Here is a 3365-nt window from a genome sequence, read left to right as displayed (position 1 = left end):
GAAAGGAAAAATTGAAATCGCATCATATGACCCCTTTAACTTCCATGATTTTCTTCAAAATGTCCTGCCATATGTACGTTTAACATTCATGTGTCAACCCGGACCCAGTTTTTTAACCCAAAGCATCCCTTTAAATAAAGTTTTCCTTTTTCCACATAAGTAAGCAGGAAAATGTGCTGTTTTCATTCAGCTGTCCTTGAGGACACCTGGACGTCTTCAAGTCCAGCTTTCAGGCATTCTTATAACAATACACAGCTGACAGGCATTACAGAAAGCTCCATTCAGGACAACTGCAGAGCTCAGCTGACAACAGTGCATTTAATTGATTTCATTAATTGGGGTCATATGATGCGATTTCAAGTTTTCCTTTCTCTTTGGAACAGTTCAACCCAAATATTCAGATGTGTGCAGCGCATTTTATAGAGGACTGTTTCCTGTGAGAGTAGACTACAATGCTGGCTGTTATGACTCACAGTCTGTAAGTACGTTTTCATATTTAAAGAATTTGCCACTGATGATTCAAACACGAGTTTTGAGCAGTGTAGAGTAGCGCTTGTTGTTTGTCATTTCTCCGATCACAAATGCAGACATGGTTTTATGTTTACGCGGCGCGATGCAACGCAACGCGTAAAAAGACAGTATAAGTCATTATAATCCGTAATTATGTCCCCACTGGATGCTACAAATGCCTCGTTTATAATGGTGTAACACAGTTTGTAGATCGGGAAGGAGGAGGCGGGAACCGGCGAACATTTAAGACTTTACAATAGACTTTAAAATAAACAAACACAAAATGAAAGTAAAGCGGCAGCCCCTCGCGGACGACTGCCGCACAAAAAACACAAAATAAAGTCCAGGCCTGGTCCCCTCTCGTCTTTCACTGTCATAACTCCTCCTTTTATCCTTCCGGAGCTCCTCCGTGGGACTTGAGACCGGTGAGTGGCGCAGGTGTCGTGCATTAGCATTTACTCCACCGGCCCCGCCCCCACTCGTCACATACCCCCATCGCAGGCGGGGGGTACCCACAAGACTGCGCTCTACTCCCCCTCCCCCCTCCGGGGGAGCCGATCACAGCGGCCGCGGCGTGCCTGGGGGTAAGGACAGACAGACGAGGCGAGAGAAAAGGAGACGGAAGGATGAGGAGAGACAGATACGAGAGAGGGGAGAGAGGAAAAGAAAAAAAATTTATCGGTCTGGTTCCCGGACACACTGCCGCTTGGTCCTCAAAGGCCTGGTCTTCTCTCGTCCTTCACTGTCGTCACTCCTCCTTTTATCCTTCCGGAGCCCCTCCGTGGGACTCGAGACCGGTGAGTGGCGCAGGTGTCGTGCATTAGCATTTACTCGACCGGCCTCGCTCCGTTCCCACGGCTCTCGGCCCCGCCCCTCTCGTCACAAATGGATTTTTAATGCTTTTGTCTCGTCGCTCCGGGACACAGCATCACAATATGGTAAGGGGTGTAACAACGCGTAACAAATACACGCTTGAGGTATTCGGCCAATCACAACGCACTGGATAGCTGGCCAATCTGAGCACAACTTGCTTTTCAGACCGATGAGCTTTGTAAAAATCGATGCGTTTCAGAAAGGCGGGGCATAGAGGAGAAACAATAATGTACAGTATGTGGAAAATAATGTGTTTTTTGAACCTTAAACCGCATAAACTTTTCTGACCGATGAGCTTTGTAAAAATCGATGCGTTTCAGAAAGGCGGGGCATAGAGGAGAAACAATAATGTACAGTATGTGGAAAATAATGTGTTTTTTGAACCTTAAACCGCATAAACACATTTCATTACACCAAATACACAAAATAATGTTCTTTTTAGCAACATCATATGACCCCTTTAAAACTTGTAAATCAGTGTTTTTGAATGAGAAGGAAGAGCTGGAATTCCACTTGATGCTGCTAGTGCTGAAATACAATCAACCTATAAATCCTATTCCTATAAAATATAGTTTTATACCTGTGACAGTGAAATCAACATTTGTTTAAGATAAACAGACAAAAATGAGAGATGTCACATGGTGACAGGCAGATCACATGTCCATTACAGTGCTTACTGATAAAGAGCACTTACTTTAAAAAGAGACGTCTTGGCAGGCATACCGGTTTTGGCGTCATCATCTGCTTTCCTGTCGTCTGTCAACACACACACACAGAAGAATGTCTGAGCATGCACAATTGCCCATGAATGCACACCAATCAACGTGCCTGAAGCAAACTTTACTCACACTGCACACAATATCACATATACTGAGTGAACTCATGCTCCCAGGAGGATTGTTTCACAGTTTGTTTTGGTTTGTAGAAAAATAACCCATCACACACACACACACACACATATTTGTGGTTTACGGGGACTCTCCATAGACGTAATGGTTTTTATACTGTACAAACTGTATTTTCTACCACCCTACTACACCAACCCTACACCTAAACCTTCCCCTTACAGAAAACTACTGGCAATTTTTGAATTTCATAAAACACCGTTTTGTATGTTTTTTAAGCCTTTTGTTTTACGGGGACACAGGAAGTGACCTCATAAACCATGTTTACGTTGTAGTACCCATGTCATTAAATACATTTGTGTCCTCATAAACCATATATACCAGTACACACACATACACACACAAACACACACACTCTAAAGCTCTTTTATAAACACTTATCATCAAGTACCTCTCTTGACATCAACCCACTGTGCAGACCTCAAAGAAATGACCATATGAAAACCACCTGTTCAGTGAGACGTGATAAGACCAGCTGGGAAAAGGGAACCTACGAAAATGAGTTTGGATGATACAGTCCTTTATGAGCACCAGGGCTTTGCGACATTCAGAATCGAGCTGAGAATGTTTTTTCAATTCCATTTCAATTAAAACAGAAGAGAAAACAGGATGAAGAAATGTAATTTAAAAGGAATTCATATTGCTGTAAGTGTAGTATATACATAAATTGAGTAAGTTTGTACTACTAAATTTCCTGAAACACAAGTTTATTATTAGTATGCTTTATTATATAATTAATAGACATACACTACTGTTCAAAGGTTTACGGTTGGTAAGATTTTAAGTCTTCTATGCTCACTAAGGCTTCATTTGATATAAAATACAGTAAAAATAGTGATATTGTGAAATATTATTACAATTTAAAGGGGTGGTTCAGTGATTTTTTTCTAGGCTTGATTGTGTTTATGGGGTGCAGTCTAACATGTGTTAATGCTTCGTTTTTTTTTTAAAACGCATTATTTTTCACATAATTTACCTTCCATTCCACACCGCTCTGTCCCTTCTCTGAGAAACACGCTGATCATTTTCTTCTTTTATGAAGCCCCTCCCTCAGAAATACACGATGGGCTCTGATTG

General features: G+C 41.8%; 1 protein-coding gene across 4 annotated transcripts in view; it reads right to left on the bottom strand.

The window, feature by feature from the left end:
* svild (supervillin d) overlaps positions 1–3365 on the bottom strand; it is a 154217-nt gene that overhangs the window by 58796 nt on the left and 92056 nt on the right. For all 4 annotated transcript variants that reach the window (XM_016576148.1, XM_016576146.1, XM_016576149.1 and 1 more), the window contains one exon: positions 2078–2139. In XM_016576148.1, the coding sequence (XP_016431634.1) occupies positions 2078–2139 (62 nt within the window). The remainder of the gene's footprint in view (positions 1–2077; positions 2140–3365) is intronic.

This window comes from Sinocyclocheilus rhinocerous, unplaced genomic scaffold, assembly GCF_001515625.1.
Source record: "Sinocyclocheilus rhinocerous isolate Xijiao unplaced genomic scaffold, SAMN03320098_v1.1 scaffold1676, whole genome shotgun sequence".
Lineage (NCBI taxonomy): Eukaryota > Metazoa > Chordata > Actinopteri > Cypriniformes > Cyprinidae > Sinocyclocheilus > Sinocyclocheilus rhinocerous.
This window is presented reverse-complemented; position numbering and strand designations above follow the sequence as displayed.